A 22,639-nucleotide genomic window follows, 5' to 3' on the forward strand; every position below is an offset into this window, starting at 1 on the left:
CGGACAGAGGGTGCCCGCCGCCCTGCGCGCACCGCCGCTCCGCTCCGCTGCGGAGCGTGCTGGGCCCTTCCGCCGTAAACTGCAGAGTGCTCTGCCTCTCGCCAAAGGGCGAGATCAGCGCTATTGCCCAAGGACTGTAGCGGCGGCATCAAGAGAGATGACCTGCACCAAAACTTGATTTGGGGAAGTTAGGTGTGACAGATGTCGTTCCCACAGCCGTTTTCGCACCTTTCAGCCTCCGAGTCAGAAGCCCCGTGAGAGTTTCGGTCTGAGCCTGCTCTGCGTAGAGCTGCTGCAGCTTTCAGGGCAGTGGGTGAATGCAATAAGCTCAGGGATGGGAGGGTGGAAGTATGTGCCTAAATAATGTTTTCTCCTGCAAAGCCTTCTCTTCGTAGAAGCCACCCTAAAGTAACTCTGAGCCACAGCTGTCTTGCTGATGGGTTCCCCCTGCTTGCAGATTTATTGGAGTTTCAGGCGAACAAAGTTATTTTTGTCTGAATCAGTTTTTATGGGTCCTGCATTTCAGTTCGCTTCTCTCTATCTCCACAGTCTCCATACTTAGGAGATGTAACTGGCCGAACTTACTCAACTTTCAAGCGTTTGATACTTGTTAAAAAGGGGAAGGCTTTGCACTGGCTTGCCATGAACATGTGTGAATTGCTTTGGGCTCTCTTCCTGTCCCATTTGCATACAGTGCTGTTGACGCTATTCATGTGCTATGGAGAGAATCTTCCCCAACTTGTACTGTGCCACCCTCCGACCAAGAGTATCCCATCCGTTATGAGCACACCACCCAGCAAGGGGAAGCGCGGGAAAAGGGCTATCAAAATATTTGAAAGCAATAGCACGCCATGAACTGGTGGCTGTCAGGGTGGAGCTCTGTTTGGTGACAGCATGCTGTAACCAAAAAAATACTAAAACAATTATTTCTCTACATGTCTGTGTATAAAACTTAGAACTGACAGGTTCTATCCTTCTTTCTTTTTTTTTTTTTTTTTTTTTTGCTACAATCCAATATAAGAGTTCCATTTTGTAACTGGGCTACAAAAACCTAAGGCACTTTGGTGGTGTTTTACGTGTAGTCCTATAAGAAAAAGACAAGCAGTTGCTGCTGGGAAGAATGGAAATTAAATTTATACCAGCCCAAGTAGTATTTTGGGTTTTTGTTGAGTAATTTCATTCCAATACTATATCTGTTAAAAAGTTATACATAACAAAGGCTTTTTTTTTTTCTGACTGCCTGATTCTTAGGAGGCTTGCAAAAAATCTAGGAGGTCAACTAAAGTGGTGACTTTATAACATATGCTAAGAGTCAATAAATCCCTGTTCCTAGATTGGTGGTAAAAATAGGCCTTTACTGTGTGAGGGAAGAAAAGGAAGGGTTGAAAGTTTCAGGTTCTTTGAAAACTACAAACATTTGCAGTGCCTCTCAGTTTGCTCATTTAGCCAACGGAGAAACAAAATCTCTAAAGAAATAATATGATGGGTTTTTCTTCAATAGCTTAAGGGATTCTAAGTGAAATGAGGCAACAGATATATGAAAAAGTTTGTAGTTCCAAAGGCTCAGCTTAACATGGCCTCTATTCCCAGGATTGAAGGCTGCAGGTTATACTTTTTAAAACAATAGTTAAACCACATTTTTGCGAACTAGGTTTCCATTACTGCAAAGATGACATCTTTGCATCACTAAGGTTTGTCTGTAGTATTTCTGAAGTTAAATAGCAGCTGAAAAGAAGTGCTGTATTCTAAAACAGGTCATTGAGGTCAATGAAGAAGCCAAAGGCAGCTGTGGTACATGGGATGTGAATGAAGTGGCATAGTATCTGAGGTCAGAGAAATGTGCAGGGAAACTTGCAATTACAAAGCTGAACTTAATTATCTTTGTCTAACTCATTCAAGTTTGGATTCTGATCTCATAGAATAGGGAATTTCTTTAGAAAAATGTGTGGCAATATATTGCACTGCTGAACGGACGCAATGAGAAATAAGTGTTTCTGTCTTGCTCTTAAGTAGTTGAATTTGCATTTCATTCTGGTAAAAACATCTTTGAGGTGGTAAGTTTCTAATTATAAGTCATAAAAAAAGTAGAGGTGATAACAGGCAATAGAAATGGTTTTCCAAATGTTGGGCTTCTGTAATAAATGGATGTGAATTACTTGGAGACAGAAATATGTTAAAATACTTTGTCACTCTTTTTTGCTAAAGTAGCCTTGAAACTGCCATAACTAATTAATGAAGGATTTGTGAACCATTAGGAAGCCTCTGATCACACAAAACTGCTGTTGTATTTTTATATGTCACAAGTCCCTATCTGCTTCCTCAGTAGCAAAGGAGCTGCTGGGAGCAGTCTTGTGCTGCAGTCATCACAGTATCTGGGATAACTCATCCAGACATACTTTAAAGAGATCTAATGTTCTTCAAGATGTTGCAGGCCCTGGGCTGGATTAGGAGCTGAAAAGGGCAATGAGATACACTAGCAAGGCTTCCTCTTCCTAGCCCCTCATTGACACCTTTAAATCTCTCCCTGACTGATGAATAGAAGAGTTTTCAGTCTCTTTTTGAGTTCTAGTACTTCTGTTTATGGTGTCAAGTGTTCTAGACTGCAGATTTATTTGTATTTGGAGTATATTTAAATAATGGCTTATGTTAGATGCAGAGGCTTGTAATCAAACTTCAAGTTTGTGTGGTTACAAAACACAGTGCTTCAACCTGAACTAGTGTATTTCGAAATACACTACTTCAGGTTGAAGCGCTGTGTCCATCTTCTAGTCTTGAGTTTCAAATCCTTTCCCCCATCAGTTTGGGGTGGTCACAGATTATTGCAGAGGACTTTACACAAAGTTTTTTATACATTTTGACCTATTGAATTTTGGACATATAAAATGTTACAGAAATTCATCAATAGCACTGCTGTCAGATTTGAAACAGTGATTGACTGGCTAAATATATAGGAAATAATTTGTGCAGTTTGCCATCCAGTCTAAAGAAAAAATTAGTTTTAGCTACAAATGAATGCAGTAAATTCACTGCATATTGTTTAACATAAGGCCAGAAAGCTCTGCCTGCAGTTTCAGTCTTGCTCCCTTCCTTTAAGTCTCTGCTACAATTAACCTGTGAACAAATTGCCCTCTAGCTCCCCCAGCTGAATCATTACAATGGAAAAGTGAACAGTTTATGGTTTTCCCCAAAGGCAGAGCTGTGTCTGTCCAACTTTGATTTCAGTAAGTTTGAGTTTTGGTAGTGTGACTTTTTTATGTTGCTTGCAGTGCTCGTACCTTGTAAGTGACCCCTTTCAAATAGCCATACTATTCCAAGGAACATGGGATCTTCTGGACCTAGGTCTGTTACAGAAGGATGGAAACAGGTATCATTTAAAATGTTTTGGGTTGAAGTCATTTGAGGGACATACAAGGGATAAAACCCATCACATCTGTGAAAACAGAAAGTAGTTGCTGGGTGAGTAAAACTAGACTCTGAGGCCGTGGCACCTAGGAGCAGGATATCAGAAGGCTTATTGCCTTTGCAGCAGACTTCATCATTTTCATCAGTTAGCAATGGGACCAGAGGAGTTATGGGAGAATAAAGTAGGTGATGAGAGGCTCTGGGCATGGAAAACACTGGAGCAAGTTATATAAAACTGGTTTCTCAGATGACATTGCAAACATCTGTATTATGATCCTTGAGGCCAAAACCAGAAGTGGCTTTTTAAGTTATGACCATATTTGTGTGCAGTTGCATTGTTTCTGTGGATGTGTTCAGAGGGGATGATAGCAGAAGTATATCTTCCAGCTGTGTAATGTACACAGGCATGGGCAATTACTTATTTCTCAGTGACTTTATGACAGCACGTGCTCCTTTTCCCTGAGGCAACCAAGCTGCCATGTCCTCTTGAGCTTATGCAGTGCTGCTCTGTTGCTTGTGCAGAATACTGCATTTTCTCATTTGATAAAGCTTTTATAATGTCATTCCCTGAGCAGGGACTCATCAGGGTGTCTGGGATGTCAAGTTCTTGCTTCTCTCTCCCACAAAAGTCTGTAATTTCAAGGTGGTTGAATACTTGCCAGTCAGAGAAAGAGAGGAAACATAAGGCAGCATGTCAGCAGAGGGGCAAAATAATCCTGAATCAACATACACTGGAGCAAAGGAAGAGGGGAATGAAATCCAGTGAGTGTCAAAGAATGGTGGTGCTTTTTCTTGTTACAAACCTCTGAAAGAGGCACAGGAAGGAAGCACTGAAACAGGCTGAACTTACTCATCTCTCACATCATCATTGTCTGGTTTTATTTGATTTAGTGATAAAAAGTCTAAGTCTCTTGGGGTCTAAATTTATTGCCCTGGTCTTCTCTACTTCTTACAATTCCTGCAAATCCATATAAAAGCAAGTCCCAAGTAAGTCATTGCTAGAAGGGAATTACCAGAAGTGCCTTGTGCAATTTAAAGGAGGACTAACTCTTACACATGGGAGTGTAATGGAGTTTTCTTTTCTGAGGATATTTCAGTCAGATTAATGTGCTTTATAATTCATGTAAACCATGGAAATGTCTCCCTTAGGAAGTGAAAAGTTTTCCGTTACATAACTCCAAAATTCAGTTCCAAAACTAAATTCCATGCTTGTTTCTGAAAAGCAGTACAAGGAAGTTCAGTACATGGAAGTTCACATATCTGACATTAGCCAGTAGGATAATTATGTATTCATTTAAACTCTCTAATGCACTGGACAGTAATAAATGCCAGTTCTGCTCTCAGCATAGGTGTTTTGTTTGGTGGGTTAATTTTTGCAGGCTTTTTGGTGGGGTGAGGGGTGAGAAGGTCTGGGGTGTGATTTATGGGGCTTTTTTCTGTGCAAACAATGTCCCATCAGCATTAGTACCATGTCTCCGTGGTCTGTACTGACATCCTCTTCTGAGTAACTAAACTAACTCTTAAACCTCAAACATTTTTGTTTGAACCATACAGGTTCACCTGTAACTGTATTCAATCTGAGAAAGTTTTGAAAATTATGCAAAAGAGTTTGTTCAAATGACCTAATGTGTTTCCTTATTTTATAGGAAGTTTTTTTCATAAACTATCATGCTGATGCATTGAAAATACCAATTCAACAATTTGATTAATGCTTATCCATACAAACATCTTAAAAATTAAAAACTTCCTTTATATAACTTAGAATAAATGTGTAGCTTCTCCTTACTGTGGGGATCACTACTGCTTTCCAGAAGAAAGCAAATGTTTGCTAACTTGGCAATACTGTGGCCTTTTGAGCTGTGGGGCAGAGTTTGAAGACATTTCAGTGTGTTTTCTCAAGGTTTTAAAAAATCACTCTACTTAAGAACTAACACTAAGAGCTGCTAGTGAATAATTGCAACAGTGGCAGAAGCATGCAGGACGTGCTAGGTAATGATGTGCCATCCCCAGTAGAGGTGGCAGTACACCCTTTATTTGATAGCCGTTTGCAGTAGAGATTGTTTTAAGGTCTGCTACCAATAGACACACAGTTGGAGGGATGTTCGCTTTAGCCTAGAGTTTAGGTGGCACTCACAGGTATTACTTGTGTTTCTTACAAACATTTAGGCTGAAGAGCACTTACAGGAACAGCCCTTCACCAGAATTGAGTGTATTGTCACTTTCTATCTGAGTAATGCTGGAGAAACCCATCCTCACTGCCAGCCTATCACATTCAGAGCCAGTATGTTCCCTTTGGCTACCCACAATCCTATCTTTGCTCAAGTAGAAAGTAAAAAGTCTACATGACCTGTGTAAGACAGAGACAGAGGTCAGATCCACCACACCCAAATTGCTGCATTGTTCCCCCAGAGTTCTTGGATTCTCCTGTCACCCACCACATTGTTCTTCACCTTGTCCCTCAGTTCAGAGCACTGCTCTTTGTTCCTAGGCCATCCCGGTGGTGAGCGCTGTGGGAAGACGTGTGTGGAGGAGCGGGATAATCAGTGGCTGGGTGTCAGCTTGTCGAGGCAACCACAGGAGGGCGGATCTATTGTCGTATGTATTAACCACTGGGCCTGTTTGTCTGTTTGTCAGACTGCAGCCAGCTTTCTTAGGCTTCCATGTCAAATGCTGTGTTTGTTTTATATCCATAGGCTTGTGGACATAGATGGAAAAATGTGTTTTATGTCAAAAATGAGCACAAACTGCCACATGGCATTTGTTTTGCCATCCCTCCTGATTTTCGAACTGAGCTGAGCAGAAGAATATGCCCATGCTATATAGGTAAGCAAAAGGCTTGAGTCCTTTTGTAGGGAAGGGTGAGATACACGACTGAATGGTGCAGAGTTTGTGAAAAACCTGTGTTGTTCTGAGTAGGTGTTCTGCAACCAGAGGCTTGGAGGCTGAGTGCTGATGATATGAGCCCAGTTTGTGATGTAAAGATGTTTATCACTCCAAAGAAAACCTGCTTTCAAAAGGCAAAAAAAATAATTGGAACAGGGCATCAGAGTAGTTTTTTCCTGAACTGCATTGCTGAAGGATGTGTGCTTCTCAAAACCAGGCCAGTAGAGGACATCCTTCCTTCCTTTACTCTGTCATTGCTCTGGAGAGTCTCACAGCAGAGCAGCAGAAATACCTGCTAGGGATTGTTGCCACCTGCTCCTTAGCCTTTGATCCAAAGGTGCTGCAATGCCTGTCACAGTGCGTGTCCTTGTCCCTTACTTACCTTCTGCCAAGGCTGCTGCTGTGGCATGAGGCCTTCAGGGGTTCTTCCTCAGAGAACTTCAGGAGCAGAATAAGAGGCAAGACCAGAGTCTACCAAATGATTCCGTCCGTGCTTTCCCATTCTTATCTACCACCCACCCAGGAGAATGATCTCATGCCCCTATGCCTTGCCAATGCAAGGATCAGCTGGCAATCTGATCTTTCTGTGCAGACAGAATAATGCCATCAAATGTCCCACTTGCTGGCTTTGGAGACTCTTACAAGGGGTAGTGAAATCATGTGTTTTTTATGTTTGGAGACTTCAGCGTACAAATTTGTGTATGGAGTGAAGGGAACCCTGATGGCAGGCAGTCAGCAAAGATTGCAGGAAAGCAGAGCTGGGACAGTGTTGGATTGCTAGGATGAAAGCAGGATGTCTGAGACTGCCATAACACAAACCCCTCATGGCACCAGCGGAGCACAGGGCAAGTTCAATCAAGCCTGTCAGAGAATGCCTGAAGTACAGAGTGGAAGAGTATCCAGATGTGGTGCTCAAACTATTTGTCTGTTCCACTCATGGAACAATTTTGAAAGTATAGCCTTTAAAGTCACAATATTTCAAAGGTGTGAGCAAGTGATACACAGTGTTTTAAGTTTGTTACAATAGAATATTGCGCCTTCAGGCTATCTAGTAGAAACCAGTGGTTTTAGTTTTATTGCAGAACTGAAAACCAACTTTTTGGGGAGGTATTTGTTTGTTTGTTTTTTCATAAGTTGTCTGAACTTCTGTTGAAAGCTGGTGGCAAAACTCTGGAGGTATGTGCTTCTCATCCTTTTTAATATTTCTTGCCCATTCCCAGATCATGCACGAAAGTTTGGAGAAAACCATGGGTCATGTCAGGCTGGAACGTCTAGTTTTTACATTGAGGTGTGTATTAAAGATAATAGAAGTCTCTCTGTTTATATATTTACTTTTATGTATAATATCTAAAAGAGGATGTGTAAATGCAAACATCAGTGCTGTATGTTATTGTGGGAGGGAAAAATCACTTTTTAATTTATTTTTAATTAAGTCTTGCTATGACTTGCATGATAATTCCCAAGTAAGGCTTTAATTTTTGTTCCCAAGAATACTTTTACACCTTACTAAATCCAAAGATATTTTTCACCTGGAAAAAGGACATGGGTATAGCAGAGGATGAAATTTTGTTATTCTCTTTAATATGTTTGATGTAACATTTATAATGCTTGCCTTCTTGCTTTACAGAGTAATACTCTATATTATTTAATCTCCATTCCACCCTAAGATTGTAATTTCTGAAAAACTCATTTGAGAATATCCTGAATTGCTGTCTTTTGTTGTTACAGTTTATAGCTTTTAAAAATGGTATTTTTACAAAGTCTGGAAAATATTATCTGTAATTTAGTAGTAAACCCCAGTGCTGAGCCAGATACATCTCCAGTAGCATTTCATAGAATTCACAGAAGATCTAAACAACAGCATTTTACTTGTTTTGTTTATTTTCATGAATATTTCAGTGTGAATAACATGGCTTTGTTTTACTTTTCTTTTAGGACTTAATCATAATGGGAGCCCCTGGATCATTCTATTGGACTGGTTCTGTGTTTGTATACAACACAACTGCAAATACAATCCACTATTACACAGATTCCAATAACCAAGTGAAATTTGGCAGTTATCTAGGTACTTAAAGGATTTAACACTTTACTAAAATATAAGCTAAATAGCTGGTCTTGGGGGGAGTGCACAGTGGTTTTGAGTGTTTTCACTATTAACCCCAGAAGCAACATTTCTACAGCTGATTTCTGATTTAGTTAAATATTATTCAGTTACAAGGCTTTCTCTCTGTTCTTTTTATGAGGAAACTTCTCAAATAGTGGATTTCTATTCTTATCATCTCACCACTGACTTTTAACCATTTCTTGATTTAGAAGGTAGGGATGCTTCTGATTAGCAATGGTTTTCATTTCACTCAAGTCTGCAATGCTGCCAAGAGCTTTCACAGGAAAAGACAGTGGTTTCGCATATAACAGAAATATGAAAAGATTTTTACAGTGAAAGCTGCAGAGAAGTCTTAATTGTATTGTTAATAAGGGGAAGTATGCTGTGACCTTTAGAAACAAACAACAAACTTTCCTTCAATGTTTTTTTTTTTTATTCCAAACATATTTTAGTCTGGATTTGTGAGAAAGCAAACCTCATTTATGAGTGTCTGTAACCAAGGCCACGAAGTTCTACTCATGTACCTATATCCAAGTAACTAGCTGAATTTAGTGCTACAGTTTGGAAAGGTTTATGCCAAAAAAACAACAGCAGCTTCAGAGTTCTCACTACACTAAGAAAAGCTCATCTGTCCTTCCTGAATTCCTAAGCAAGAGTATTTTTGCTTGTGACCATTGGGTTTTGCATTTTCCCATTCAAAGTTCCGGTTCACGTGGATAAATATTTCCTGTTTCTGATTCCACTCCTCTGACAATAGGAAGTTGGCATATATTATGAAATAGCTGTTGTGAAACACAGTGAACTAAGACTTCAGAATTCAGTTCTGGGCCTGCAAAGGCCACAGTGGCTCTGTGGGAAAGTCAAGCAGAAGAGAAGACTGGCTGGTAAAGGGGGATCAGAAGTGCAGATCCCTAGGGTCAGCCAGTAGAACTTCTAACTTTTCACAGGACAAAAGAAGAGCTTCAGAGAATGGAAAGCTCCAGTTTTCCAGTAGTAATCAGGAGAAAAAGTACTGCACCTCTCTAGGGAAAATAAGTTCATTCCAGATTTCTGCTTCTACTAGTATAAGAATGAGAATTTTTGTAATGAATGAGTCAAATCATTGGCAGCCAGAAGCCAGATCCAGGCAAATGGGTAAAAACCTGCATAAGGACTGTTGAGGAGATGTTAGGGAAGGCCTTTGCACACATATGTGATCTCTCTTAGTTGCCTTGGCCATCCAGGACCTGAAATCAGCTGGAGTTTGCTTCACTGTAGTGATCTGGTGCATGTTGGCTTAGCAGAGCCATATGTCTTCTGAACTTGCCCTTCTACAGGAAGGTGAAGAAGGGCACCATTAACTCATCTGTATGTCTTTACAGTAGCAGCTGTGATAAGCCTGGAATTTTGCAGTTTCATGGTACTTTAACCTCTGCTCCTTTCCCTTATAATGGTGTTGAAACCCCATAGTGTGGTTGAAAGGATTTAAAGGTACCTTCCCTCCCTCAGCCTCTGTCCCATCTTTGTAATTATTGAAGACAAAAATCTGTTCAGGGTTAATTCTGTTACCAAATTATTTTTTTAGATGTCTGAGTTTGTTGCTCCCTTGAGTAATGAATAAAATTATCCCTACCAAGTGGTGGAAGTATATTGTGACCAGAGTGTAATTCAAGCATGTGAGTAGATACCATTATCTACTTACTCTATTCTTGCACTCATAGGGACAAAGACATTGGCATCTTTAACAGTTTGATGAAAAACATAAATAGAGAATAATAATTAAGAAACTAGAGACTACAGGAAGTGCAGTAGTATTGTAGCATTTTCCATAAGTTGGAAGAAACAAGGTTGTTCATGTACCAGACAACTGAAAGAAAGAAGGAAATTAGACATTTGTAATACATAACACTAGGTAATATTTTCTTGACTACTTCAGAGTAGTAGATAGCTGACTTCTATAAAAGGAATTTTCAAAGTTATTCAGCTTTTCAAATCAACTGGCCCTGATGAAAAATAACCTTAGGCACTTAAACTGCCTTAAAGAAATCATAAAGTAGAAGACAGTTCCTTTTAGAAATCTGAGAAGGGCAAGTAACATTTCAGAAACTGAAAAACTGTAGTGATGGTAAAAAGGTGAAAACTATGGAGCTGGAAATAAAATTTCATTTCTCTATGCCTTTAAAGGGTCAGTTATATGATTTCCCCTTCCTCTGCCAAATATTTTAATACCATTAAAGAAAAATGAGAACTGTGTGATTACTGTAATTCTTGTGTATGTTTGGCTTTTTTTTAAGTCCTTAAGAATTAGTTATGTTTGCACTTTAGCAAAACAAAAATAACTAGAAAGTAAATGTCAAAGGAGGTAAATTAAGGTTCATCCTTAATTTTTTGTTGAGTAAATAAAAGCTAGGTGTTGACCTTCTAATGATAAATTGCTCTGTTCATCTCTTTTAGATTAAAATGTGAAAAGAAAAAGGTGGCTTAATGAGAACTTAAATTCTAGGCAGTTATGTTCACTGACAAAAGATTCAAAGCTTGTTCTCATCTATTTAAGATGATTTTTCCATTTCCTCTGCATGCTGTGAACATCAGCAGTCATTCAGTAAATGCAAGAGTAGTGGAATATGTTATCTGTCTTGTATTCTGAGCTGTAATGTACTCTGGAAAGAGGATGACTTGTGCAGCTACAAGTTAAGGTGTTAGCCTTTGTTTTGCAGTTCTGTGTCTAGATGTCTGCACCAAAATATGGTCCTGTTTATAATCTCTCTCCCCGCACAGAAATGCTTTGTAATGTAGATTTATTTACTAAAGCTGATGTAATGTTTTCTTACTGCATAATGAGGCTTTTGCAATTTGTTCCTGACATTTTCATGTGTGTGTCCATGGTGCTCTGTGTGTGTATGTGCACATAGAAGTAGCACTACGTTTAATTTTTTTAAATCCAGTTATAATAGTCAAAAAGTAACATTTGAATCTATTATTTCCACATTCCAGTGCATCTACTTGGATAATTTTTATTTGAATTAATAGTGTGGACTCAGTGAACAATTGCAGAATATGCATTAACAGAAGGTGTTTGCAATTTATTTTATTGTCTTTTGAAGTATGGCAGATAATTGAGTTCTTGGGAAGAAATGAGTGTTTCTGACACTTTTTCCTGCTTGATGGAACTTACTGTCTGTAGTGACCTTTTACTTATACTTCAAAAACTTTCTATTCTGTTTTCATTACTGACTTGCATGAGGTCTGAATGTCAGACTCATGATAATTTATGGTGTTGACAGCTTTTATAAGGCATGCTCCCATTCTTTCTTTGTTACATAGCATTCCCAGTATTGAATGGTGCATTTCTGATTTGCAGGATATTCTGTTGGAGCTGGACATTTTCTGACACCATCCAGTATAGAAGTAATTGGAGGGGCTCCCCAACAGGAGCAGACTGGTAAAGTAAGGAATTGTCTATAATATTGGCTTAATGACTATAACCCCACAAAAATACCATGATCTTCCAATTTAGATTAATATGCTAAAGACAAGTATCAGATGTGACTTTTCATGGGGGAAAAGTTGAATAAGGCATTAGGGCAGGCAATCTGGATAACATTGATATGAGCTATGGTGTTGAAGAAGGTGCAGGTAGGAAACAGGAGATAGCTGTACTTTGTGATATTGAGCATTGTTTTGCTGATTCTCTAGCACATGCTGTAAAGAAAGCACTGGGAAGTGTTCCAGATTACAGTTTGCTGAATTCTGCTTGTGTTTTCTTTTCCTTTTAGGCATATATTTTTAGCAATGAGAGGCAACTAAATATTCTCTTTGAACTAAAGGGCAAAAAGGTAAATCTATCCTATTACTTTTCTGCACCTCATAACTTCTAGCGCATCTTCATCAAAATTCAAAAATAATGATTTCTTGTCTGCACACAGCTTGGTTCTTACTTTGGAGCTGCAGTTTGTGCTGTGGACCTGAATTCAGACGGCTTCTCAGACTTACTGGTTGGTGCTCCAATGCAAAGTACCATCAGAGAGGAGGGAAGAGTGTATGTCTATATTAATTCAGGTTCTGTAAGTATTTTCTCTTAAAAACACACGGCAACAGAGCCGTTCTGGTTTAACAGGCTAAGAGGAAGAGTTTTCCTCTCTTCTTATCCCATATTTCCAGATATGGAAAAAGTAGCATTAGGGCTGTGATGACTGCCCCAGCAGGAGTGCACAGCACACCCCCAAAGGCTGCAGTGTCAGCTGTAGCGCAGTTACTCCCACCAGTGCTGGAACTGCAGACAGACTGGGTTCGTTTCCTAGGAGCTGTAGGTGGTGACAGCCTGCCCCTGCAGCCCCTTTCCAAGCTCTCCTCCACTGCTGTGCTTCCCACTGAACTGCCAGCTGAAGAGCAACTTACCAAGCCCTTCAGAAACAAACAAGGACTGAAACATTTGCATGCAGTTACTGGTACCAGTCAGGAAACAGACTGGTACTCCTCAGTTTTGCAATTGACATGACTGGGCAGATCATACATTAGAATGGGCTTCTTTTTATTCTTTCTAAGGGTCACAAGTGGAAGTGTAATCACTTTACTATTATTACACTAAATACGATAAAATGTAGTTGAAAATGCTTGCTTCTACATCAAGAAGTTTGGTGGGGTTATATATTGGTATCCAAGGCAGTTTTAACATTTTGATTAATACTCCATTAATGTGCCATTGACTCTGTTTTCCTTCAGGAAGCAAAGATGGTAGAGCTGAACATAGAGCTCAGTGGGAGTGACTCATATGCAGCGAGGTTTGGAGAGTCCATAGCCAATCTAGGAGACATAGATAATGATGGCTTTGAGGGTAAGAATACGAAGAAAACCTGTTGGGTTTAATTCTCTGTGGTCAGTGGAATGCTGTGATAAACAGGAGGATTATGGAAGTCTGAGAATTCTTTTGGTTTGGGACTCAACTTTTCTGACTTAAAGAAGAGCTGCTTCACAGTCATTGATGTTTAATACCAAGGCACTAGGTTCTGTCTAATAAAAAGCATGAACATAAAGTGATAGCATAATCTGTAACTTTTATAACTCAAATGGAATCACTAATCCTGTATTAAATATCTGATATGAAGGTTGTAGAACAATTTGGCAATTTTGTAACAATCATAAACAAAATTTGAGTCAAAATCTGTTTCTTTGTCACCAGTAAGTACTAAATACTTGGGGATATTGAAAGCAACCTTCATGTTGGGAGACGGCTATGGAAATACTGAAATAAAAAGTGGATGTAATATGGAGAGTGGCAGTAAGAAAAAAAATTGTAAGAAAAAGGCTAGAAGCAAAATATAAAGAGAAATTGGGTAATATAAAGCATTTTTCTGTAGTAATTAAAAAGCAGAGTAGAGCTAACTCTTTCAATGATCTAAACCATCAGTATCAGCCCTGTAAAGATAATTGTGTGGGTGGTGGTGTAGAATCTGACCTCAAGAATGTGTGTGTAACAGGCACAACTTGACTGTCCCATTTCCATCTCACAAGTAGAGAGATGTATAATGTGCTTTATGTGGTTTAGTCACCACAGTATAGACTCAGTCAATGCAGATTCAGTCAGAGAATTGCTCTGTAAAACCAGTCAAAGGCTTTGGGTTTCTTGTGATTTTTGGTTCAGTGCAGCATAAAGTATTTCTGATTTGCAGAGAGTTCAGTTTTTGCTTATTTGTAAATGCAAGTTCCCAGTTATTAACAGTGACTTTCAAGATGGTGTACATAATCTCCCCATCCCTCCCTCCGCTGCTTGGTTAACAGCCTCTGGCTATTTGAACCATGGGAGTTTTTGGTAAGGGCTGTTGAGGGTGGATTGGTGAGTAGGTACATTCATTCAGTTTGTTACGAGTTGCTACACCCCTCTGGGATTAGGTCATCTAGGCATAAAACATATCCCTTTGTACCAACATATCCTTTTGTATCTTCATTTCCTTGTTAAATGCTTAACTTATTATAATTAATTTCCAAGCTTATTATTAACTGTTATGGACACTTCATAGAAAAATAAATGGTTCATTTTGGGCACTGTAATAAGAGTACTTGTGTTTCAGTGACTTAATCGATGTGGGAGGAGCAGGAAAATCATCACTGTTCCATAAATATAAAGCTTGTTTTTTCCTCTATTTTTAAAGATCATGATAATTTTGCCTTCTTTCATGGTAACCTTTTAACCTCTTAAGGGTCAAAATTCCCAGTACTAGAAATAGACTTTGTCTTTAACAAAGTGGCAGTATTTGATTGTTGCTTTTCACACATAGTAATTAAGGTAGAATCAGATTACTGGGCTGGTCTGTAATGTTTCTGTTTGCTTTATGTCTGTGTTCACAACTGCCTTTGAATTCAGGCAAGTAAATTTGGTCTGGCATTGCATGGATCATGATTTGCATTTCTTCAGCTGTTCAGTGGTCATATTTCCTAGTCCATGGTCATCACTGAATTGTTTTTCCACAGATGTGGCAATTGGGGCTCCACAAGAAGATAACCTAAAAGGGGCTATTTATATATACAATGGCAGGAAAGATGGAATAACACCATCATTTTCACAGGTACGCTTTTTCAATGCAAAATACCTAATCCAGAAAAACCCCAAGTTTAAATCTGAGAGGGTTTCCCCTTCATTTAGCAGTCTGACCATCTGAAGTACATTAAAAGACTTCAGAAAATTTTTACATTGTCGGTGATTTCCAGTCATAATATAACCTGTAAGAGAGAAAAAAATTGGTTTTGGGAGCTTTAAAAAAAGTTAATGGGATTTAAGTTCAGCAGCAGGATTGTTCTGCTAACATTTTTCATTGGAAATTGTAACTCAGAGATTAGCTTTCCAAGAATAATTTTCTCTTGTACATTTTTCTCCTCAGAGAATACAAGGAAAAGAAGTCAGTAATTCTTTAAGCATGTTTGGACAATCCATATCAAGTGGCATTGATGTAGATAACAATGGTTATCAAGGTAAATTAAGCAATTTTGTTTACTTTTAATTTTTAAAATAATAGAAATTCATAGGGAACAATCCTACTGTGCTACGTGATACTTTTAACAGAAGCAGAATCTGTTATTGAGATGACATGTCACATCTTATGTTTTGGGAAGAAAAAAGAAGAGGTAAAGCTGAGGCCAGGCAGTCAGTTTTCACGGTCACCTAACTATTATTTAAGGACTGAGAACAATGTAATAATGAGATCATAGTGCACAAGGGGAAGAGAAATGTGATTTATATTTTTAAAGCAGACATCTCATTTACAAATGTCACAATGAGCTGCTTTGGGCACTGGAAGCATGTTTGTGGTTCAGACTAGTGTGCTAACCTGAATATATTGCTGGCCTTCCCAGAGTCTGGATTCTGACAGGAGTCATGGGCTCCTTGACTCTCAGTCTGAGTGAACAGTACTTTACCCTCACTTAGGGCTCATGGCATTGAACTAAGACCATTGTGGCCATGACAAAGTAGTGCTAACTTGGTGCCAAGAATATATTAATTGCTTTATACATATCATCAAAACATTCTGAAATTTTGCAGATAAGTCTTAGGTCAGGTCAGGTATGTCTGTCCTGCTCTTGGGGATGGAAAAGCACAAAGTTACCCTGTTGTGTGTTCTGGCTCAGTCCACAAAAACATTATCCAGGTTAATTTGTAATGCTGGCCTAAAGGGCAGGTTACAAGTAGTCTGCTCACAGGTCAGCTGTTGGTTACTAATCTGGCAGTCACATCCTCAGCCCTTGTATCATTTAATCATCTGACAATTCGCTTTTGCTACCTGATTTGAGAGGTGTATATACTGTCTATATTCTTTTCTCCTTGCATGAATAGAGTTCAGTTCATTTGGAATAAAGGAAATACCTTTATCTCTCGCTATGTACAATTTCATACATTTAATAGACATAAACAAATCAGTTATATATAAAAAAACCAATATGTATGTGCATGTATAGCAATATTGAATATCTGGCTGGAGAAGAAGGCAAGTATCTCCTATTTAGCTGGCTTATCCTTCAGTATCAACCACTTAAATGTGAAATAGAAATCAAATCACCACATTATCAATATCTGGAAGTCCAGCAAATTAGCATACAGCATTTATGGACAGTGCACAAGTATTTGAGGAGCTGTCTTTGAATACTAGTATATCCCTTCTAGTAAATAAAGGGCAAATGGTGTCTTAATATTCACCAAAAGGTGAATATGCTATAAAATGCTTGTACCTAAGAAGCAATTCCTGTTGACAAGTTATGGTTATTGATCCATTCTTTTTGTGCAGATGTAGCAGTTGGTGCATTTTTCTCTGATTCTGCTGTGGTATTGAGGTGAGATTGCTACATTTCAATACTTTTGAAGACCATACAATTTAACTGTATTTTTAGTGGAATTTATTAAAATTCAGTAGTTTAATTTAACCTCATTATATTCTTGATATCTTCAACTTCATTCAATAAGCTCTAGAAGTCTCTACAAATGAAGCATTTAAGTAAACACATTGAAAAAATGAAAATACCATTCTGTGACTTTTGAGGTAAAAATAATTTGCATACAACTATTTGAAACTATCTGAAAAACGCAGATACCTTTAAAATTATAATTCTAAAATATAAAAATAGGTTGTCAGGGATGATTAGTTTTTGCAGAGATTCTGTAAGCTGTATCTGAACATTATTTGTGATACTCTTTTCTATTCTTAGAACAAAACCAGTGATAATTGTTGAAGCTTCTTTAAAACATTCTAATTCAATAAATCGAACTAATTTGGACTGCATGGAAAATGAGCAGCCTGCCACCTGTATGAATTTGAAAATATGCTTTACCTATAGAGGACGGGAGGTACCTGGTTATATTGGTAAGCTACTGGAAAAATAATCCACTATATGTATTGATTTTAAATGCACCTATTTACAGAATAATGCTGCTGGTATTTAATAGAGCATTAATCTGACTTCAGTATAAAATGAAAAGCTGAAAACATGGATACCTTTTTTATATCATGGATCCCTTTTTTATATCATGATTACCCTATAACCTCAGGCCATTACACTTCTGTTCACTTTGGAATAACAGCACATCCCTGCTAGAACTGCTGGAGTTACTTGCAGAGACAGCAGCATTTAAAGGGTGATATTTAGATGTCCTCTAACAGCAATCTTCTCAGGCATGGACCAAACCAGATGGGACTGCTGGAGGATGCTGCCTTCCACTTAGCAATAGAGAGAAAACATTCCTTCACAAGCCACTCAAGCAGCTGATCCCATTGTGGGGCACTTTGTGAAAGAGGAGTCCCACCAAAATGACTGAAAAATAAATATTGTATTGTATTTTATATAATGAATATTTTGCTTTTGGCAAAAGCTGGTATTGCTAGAAGTGGTGTCTTTCAGAGGGAATATTCATGGTGAATTAATTTAACATAATTTACTGTCTAAATTTGCCTGTATTGCCTGAGTGCTTTTAACCTACTTGTCATGTGCTATTTGTAAACTGCAAACAGCCCTGCAAGTACATGGTATATAAAATTAAATTGCTCAACTCCTCTGGATGAGAACAGACAATAACCTTAGGGAGCATGTTACAGAGAGCACATGCAGTGATGAACTGTAAAGTTATGTGTCTTTTGATCTTTATCAGATCTTTTGAAACTCATGAGCAGTCAGACTGAGTCACCCTTGCTGGACTTGTACATAAGACTTTTTAATTTTAAAAAAGTACCAGTAGAAATTGTAGATAACCTAATCCTTGGCAAAAAAAATAGAAGTAATAGATCTGTAATGCTCTGAAACTTGTTTGCAACTTGTTACCATAGCAATTCATGCTAACTTAAATAGAAAAAAAACTGTAAAGTTAAACAATATTTGTCAGTGTTAGTTGACTTAAGTGTTTGTTGTAAGTTACTGTCAGCCATGTAACTAACTGAAGTGGGTTTTCTGTAAATAGATTTTGGTAGAAAATATAAATACAACCTGATAAACTATCCCTGATATAAATGCATGTATTGGGGAACAGCCATGAAGCAATTTTCAGGGTACTAGAAGTTTTTCTTAGTATGGATTTATGTCAGTGTTTTTAAGCAGAACATTTTTAAATGGATGTTACAGAATATACTTACGGAAGTGAGTCAGAAATTGTAATTTCTACCATAAACTCATTAATATTGCAACACTTAAAGATTTATAAGCTTTATTTTCCCTGGGTTTTATTTTGTAGTGTTGCTTTATAATCTGAGTGTTGACGTGAACAGAAAAGAGGATACACAAGCAAGATTTTATTTTTCCTCCAATGGAACACATGATACAATCTCAGGAAAAGTAAAGATTTACAGCAATATTACTACCTGCAAAGATCATCCAGCATTTATGAGGGTAATGTAGTTTTCAGTATGTATTGTCTTGTAAATCCTTTGTTCTCCTTTGAAAAGCAGACCTGCTGCAAAAGAACCTATTCTGTTTATAATTCCATCACATAATTGTGCAAGTAAAATATTTGTATTCAGAAATTCCACAGTTAATATATTTTAATTCTGATGCTTTCTCTGAGGAAGTCAGTAGGTCTGCCATCTCTTACATTGGTGAGATGTATAATAATAATAATAACCACAGTGATTAAGTTGGACCTTGAGCACTCTTGAAATTTTTTCATCTTTTTTGTGGATGACAGATCATATATAGATTGAGGTTGGTTTGGAGTAATCATGCAGATACAACATTAATATTCCGCTGAACATTTCTGATGGAACTTTCTTATGTATTCCTTAATGCAAAGTCTTAAAACTTGTATTTTTTATGTTTTGTCATCTGTAAGTATAACAAAGAACATGTGTATGGGTTTGCTTCTGTTTTTGTTGTGAGTAGACAAGGTAGACTCAGCTAAAAAGGAAAGAACCCATTCCTGATCCATAGGAAGTGAAATGAAGATGATTGCTAGAAAAGTCTGTAGTTCAAGGTTTATAGTGTGGTCTGCTTTGTGAATTTGCTGCAAGGAGCCAAAGGCCAGCAGGGTGTGAAGAAGAGCTTTGCTTGGGCTTGCTTGATTTTTTTCCTTTCAAGGAATGCAGCACTCACCCATAACCTGAGGGTGGAAATGGGGTAAGAAGAGCACTCCTGCAGGATGTATCCCTCTGAAAGAAGAATGAGGGACTTGTCTTGAAAGTAAAATAAAACCTGTAATCAGGACAAGGATGTAATATTTTAAGGCCATTCAATTAACAAGAAAAAAATAATCACTTTTATTCTATCAAACATTTTAGAAGCTTGTCCTCCAAAACAAAAATTTTGGAAAAATTTGGAAGTCCTAAACCACAACAAACAATAAAAATCAGTGGACACAAAGGAACCACATTTTATTAAACTCAGAAAAAAAAGACTTCTGTCAGACCTTATTTAGGAGGGAAAAGGGGGAGTATTTAGATGTAAGGGGAAATAAGGCTAATAAAATAATGGACTACTTTGCCTAATGTTTTCTTTGAAATCCTCAAGGTAGCAATTCTATGACCTTTTGAAACAAACATCTATCAAGGTGACTGATGCAGTTGATCCTGCACAAAGGCTGGAAAATAAATTTTATTTTCTACAGCTACAAAAAAACTGCAGGGAAATATTCTTCAATGTATTTTTCTTCTTCCTTATTTCCCTTATTTTTTGTTTGTGACGTGATGAGAAGCCGATTCTTCATCACAAAGCTTCAGGGTAGAAAGGAAAGCTTATGTTACCTACTGAAAAATTTCCCAGATGCATGTCAGCTGATAGCTGCACCTAAGTGAATGTTGCTTGCAGGAGCAATGGCAAATTGCCACTTACTTTATAAGAGTTTTGTAAACTAATGGAGATGTGATTGACAGATTGCTGTACCAGCATGAGCAGATATTTGTGTAGGAGGAAGGAATTGATTTGCCTCACTTCCTATAGTCCATCATTAGGGGTTTTTTTTCTACATAGAATTCAATTTTCTTTTCAATTCTTAATTAATAACATTATAAGCTTCTCCTTCCACCCACTGAGGTTTCTGTACTTGTGTGAAGCTCCTAAAGTTAAGTAAGTGTGAATGTCTGTCAAGTACAGTCCTTGCAAGAGACAATATAAATTTTATGTATTTTGAGTAAAGGCTAATTAATAGCTAATTAGTATAATGGAAGTAATATAAAGCAGATGCAGAGAAGACCTTGTGGAAAATTATTACAAGTTAGATAATATGTGATTTGGCCAACACAAGCTTGCAGATAAGAATTAAAACAGTGGCCATGTGGAAGGACAATCAGTGTCTGTCTATCCCCTACACTAAGGGAGTAATTTAATCAGGTTTGCTACTGTTGGTGCTTCAAGCTGTTCAGTTTTCACAAGTAGATAGTTTGGGCTCTGATCTGAACATTCCTACAGAGGCAAGGCTTCATGTACAAAATAGTCATTAGTTGAGGAGTTCAATCTTCTTAATACAGAATGGAAAATAAAGGAGCAGAAAAATAAAATGCAGTCACAACTTGATTTAATTGTACTGTGGGAAAACTAATTTTGATTTCATATGTAAATACCCATTGGGTTTGTCTGGCCTCATTGTACTGGTTACCTTTCTTCATTTTAGCCACCTTTACCTATTTTTCTGCTTGGGCAATGCAGCCTTTCATAGGTGTGTGAGGCAGGATTATTGGTACAAGTAGGCTTGCTATTCAATAAGATATCTTCTCACAGAAGAATCATCATTCTGAAATGGCTGATGCTGTCATTGAACATATTCTGCCTTTATGCATTTCTGACTGCCTCCTTCAGCAACAAAGATGTCTGGGAAAGTGTATTAGCCATATGGAATTATTTTACATGTGAAAAATAGGTTTTGCTGTTTTAGTGAGTTCGGGGCAACCTTGTAAGTTTAAAATATAAGCATACATGTTTTGTCTTATATGATTAACTCATTAGGTTTCCAATTTTCGTAGAAAGATGTAAGGGATATCTTGACTCCTGTACATGTTGAAGCAAGTTATCATCTGGGGCATCATATTCTACAGAAAAGAAATGCTCAAGAATTTTCACCACTTCAGGCTGTTCTTCAACGCAGGAAAGAAAAAGATGTTATAAAAAGCAAGGTTAGTGTATGAGCTCTCTTTTTTTCCAGCGCAGTGAGTAAATATTCATGTTTTAATCTCCAGTTAAAAAAAGTTTCACTGATTCATAGCATGTGAAAGAATGCATTTTCCAGCCCCACACCTAGGGATTATGTCTTGATATTAATTAATAAACCAGAATGCTAAAAAAAATGCCTCATTTTTTGCTAAAAATTCTTTGCAGAACTTGTGTACCATCTGTATTATGATTTAAAAATAAAGAAGGTATGTGCAGAGAACTTGCCAGCATAAATAGTACTATGTATCTCAGAACCCATAAATGAAATACACTCTTTGAAATATCCATTCAACTACACAATATCAAAATTGTACTTTAAAATTATTTCTGTGTTAAATATGCAATATCATGTTGGTATTAATCTTGAAGTGTAGATATTGCTGAAATATTAGTTCTGTAAAGGTACTGCAGGTTTTCAAGTCTGTGATGGGAAAGAAAGAGTATATTCTTTATCCTTTAGTAACTATGAAATTAACCTTTTTTCCAAAAAAATCCCAACTTATTAAGAGACTTTGACTTTAGTGAAGGTCAGAATGTGCTGAATTTTTATCTTTTCACAAAGGTAAGCTCCCCAGAAAAGTGGTCAGGGCACCAAGCCTGAGTTCCAGAAGTGTTTGGACAATGCTCTCAGGCACAGGCTGTGACTCTTGGGGATGTCCTGTGCAGGGCCAGGAGCTGGACTCGGTGATCCTGATGGGTCCCTTCCAACTCAGCTTTCTCTGTGATTTCTGTAACTGAGATACAGTTGGCCATCAGAACTCCCAAGATATGTAAGAGCTTCTTTTAAATGGCATGCTTTCACTTCTCATTTCCATTCAAAATTTTGTTTTGGAAACCTCAGAGTTATAAAGAAAGAAAGAAGGAGGGAGATGTTGAATACAGTGACAGAAATGTGCTCTATAACATACTGATCACCAAGGCATGGACACCTGCAACTCCTGGTGTCTCTGCTCTCATCAATCCTTTCTAACAGTAGGACAAGTAAGGGTTGTGTAATTAAACTTGCAAAAATTAATGTGCTGTATTACAGGAGATACTGCACAGACATCAGTTCTGGATCTTCTAAAACATTCTGCCCTCCTTGTGTACTGCTGTAAAGATTGTCTGAACGTACACCCACAGGTTTCACTGTGACAGACTGAGTCTGGAAAGCCTCTTCACTGT

At 37.9% G+C, this 22,639-nt stretch overlaps 1 protein-coding gene across 1 annotated transcript in view; it reads left to right on the top strand.

Moving 5' to 3' along the window:
* ITGA4 (integrin subunit alpha 4) overlaps positions 1-22,639 on the top strand; it is a 35,426-nt gene that overhangs the window by 1,133 nt on the left and 11,654 nt on the right. The window contains exons 2-17 of the mRNA XM_014306650.2: positions 8-136; positions 3,267-3,339; positions 5,891-5,997; positions 6,096-6,225; positions 7,506-7,573; positions 8,221-8,350; positions 11,730-11,815; positions 12,145-12,204; positions 12,295-12,432; positions 13,091-13,202; positions 14,837-14,931; positions 15,244-15,334; positions 16,642-16,687; positions 17,060-17,214; positions 18,573-18,727; positions 21,289-21,438. Of these exons, the coding sequence (XP_014162125.1) occupies positions 8-136; positions 3,267-3,339; positions 5,891-5,997; positions 6,096-6,225; positions 7,506-7,573; positions 8,221-8,350; positions 11,730-11,815; positions 12,145-12,204; positions 12,295-12,432; positions 13,091-13,202; positions 14,837-14,931; positions 15,244-15,334; positions 16,642-16,687; positions 17,060-17,214; positions 18,573-18,727; positions 21,289-21,438 (1,725 nt within the window). The remainder of the gene's footprint in view (positions 1-7; positions 137-3,266; positions 3,340-5,890; positions 5,998-6,095; positions 6,226-7,505; positions 7,574-8,220; positions 8,351-11,729; positions 11,816-12,144; positions 12,205-12,294; positions 12,433-13,090; positions 13,203-14,836; positions 14,932-15,243; positions 15,335-16,641; positions 16,688-17,059; positions 17,215-18,572; positions 18,728-21,288; positions 21,439-22,639) is intronic.

Source organism: Geospiza fortis, unplaced genomic scaffold (assembly GCF_000277835.1).
Source record: "Geospiza fortis unplaced genomic scaffold, GeoFor_1.0 scaffold112, whole genome shotgun sequence".
NCBI lineage: Eukaryota > Metazoa > Chordata > Aves > Passeriformes > Thraupidae > Geospiza > Geospiza fortis.